General features: G+C 36.9%; 1 protein-coding gene across 1 annotated transcript; it reads right to left on the bottom strand.

Moving 5' to 3' along the window:
* Window positions 1-623: 623 nt before the first annotated feature.
* Window positions 624-1,019, bottom strand: LOC138352738 (ovarian abundant message protein-like). The gene has a single exon (XM_069305324.1). The coding sequence runs from the start codon at window positions 1,017-1,019 to the stop codon at window positions 624-626; it is 396 nt and encodes a 131-aa protein (XP_069161425.1).
* Window positions 1,020-1,850: the final 831 nt, after the last annotated feature.

Below are 1,850 nucleotides of genomic sequence, written 5' to 3'. Positions count from 1 at the left end.
TGATTTTTGTTATATAAATTCGTTGAATAAGTTGATATTAATCCTGTAAATTGTATTCTGATCATTCTACTTGTGTCATGCAAAGTGTCGATATATTTGTCATTCCTAGAATGGTAAAGTACACTTTATTTCCCCCTTATAAGTCAGCTTTCAAATTATAAGTTAAATGTTACTCACTCTAAGTCAAAATCTAAAGTTTGACTTTGATGTAAACATGTTTAGTCCAACAATTACAATTGTCATGATTTGTATAAGTTGCTATGGAAGTTATTAATATAATTGCAGCTTCTAAATCTAAATCTAATTCTTCCGTAAACAGTATATAATTACAGGTATATAATTTTATAGTATTATTAAGTTCTCTGAGGTAACTAATTTAGTGTAAATTATTTTAAACTAATTCATCTAGAAATGTTCAGTGCAACGATTTATTAAAAAATTATCTCAGTCTCAATTTTAATAAATCAGGATGATGGAATATAATAAAAAGAGAAAGAATGAGAAATATGTCATCTTTTTCCATTCTTCTTTGTAATAGATAATCCCCTTGTGACCCATTCCTCATTCGTGATGAGGAAGCGCTCCCAATCCCCAATCCTCATCTCCCAATACCCATTCTTTACTCACGCTATCTTCCTCCCAAGTAAATAATCACTCATTGTTTGAACCTGGAACCACTCACGTTCCTCACTCATGTCAGCTGTGTTGATCATGTCAGATGTGTTGATCATGTCAGCTGTGTTGATCATGTCAGCTGTGTTGATCATGTCAGCTGTGTTGACCATGTCAGCTGTGTTGATCATGTCAGCTGTGTTGATCATGTCAGCTGTGTTGATCATGTCAGCTGTGTTGATCATGTCAGCTGTGTTGATCATGTCAGCTGTGTTGATCATATCAGCTGTGTTGATCATATCAGCTGTGTTGATCATGTCAGCTGTGTTGATCATGTGTGCTGTGTTGATCATATCAGCTGTGTTGACCATGTCAGCTGTGTTGATCATGTCAGCTGTGTTGATCATATCAGCTGTGTCTTTTTTACGAATATTGACCATCAAAATCCTTTTAAATTATATATGTTAATTGTTACTTTCAAACGCCAGACACATATTTATTTTTTATATTATAATAATAAATTTTTATTTTATTTTTATATATTATAAGGGACAAAATAATTTCTGCCTCCTTCCTATACCTTATAATAATTTTTTTCAGGAACACAATCCTCCAATTGGTTTACAACCAGATCACCAATTACTGCTAGAGATCAAGGGCTAGCATGGGGGGGTAAACTCGACCCCCCTTCACTGCCAAGGGATCGAACCCCGGCCGAAATGGGTCGCGAGGAGATGGGTGAGCGAGTTACCACTGCACCACAGGGACAATCTGGTTAAATGGTTAAAAGTTATTTTAAATCATTTCTTGAGCAATTACACTCATTCTGATGGTTGTAAAAGCTGACGTTGTGGGACTCAGCTAGCCAGCTTAATTAGCATGCTTTTCCGCTAATTAGTCAATTGCCTCGTTACTAAAGTCTCATTTGGCAAGTCTCAATCGCTCCAGCAAGCCTGAAAGGCAATGTAAACAAAGAAAATGAATGACACAGATGATGGACTATTTTATTTGCGCCGTGAGAGTGGGGGGGAAGAGCATCCGATCCTGACTCTAATTTGGCTCTACTGTTTCACCAATGTCAGCTCGCTAGAGCCTCTTTTCTCCTCCTCTTTCTCTTCCTCTTGTCTGGAGCCATGTTTTGGGCCCAATCGGCTCGGAGGAAAAGTGGTTGTTGAAGTTCTTGAAACTATTATCCTCATTTTTTTATGTGAAAAGTGTGTGTGTAAGTCAGTGTTCGG

Source organism: Procambarus clarkii, chromosome 54 (assembly GCF_040958095.1).
Source record: "Procambarus clarkii isolate CNS0578487 chromosome 54, FALCON_Pclarkii_2.0, whole genome shotgun sequence".
Lineage (NCBI taxonomy): Eukaryota > Metazoa > Arthropoda > Malacostraca > Decapoda > Cambaridae > Procambarus > Procambarus clarkii.
Note: the sequence above shows the minus strand (reverse complement) of the source record. Positions and strands in the feature narration are given on the sequence as shown.

What these genes read in the sequence shown, in the direction of transcription:
- LOC138352738 (XM_069305324.1), bottom strand. Translation starts at nt 1,019, where the DNA reads ATGATCAACACAGCTGACATGATCAACACAGCTGACATGGTCAACACA.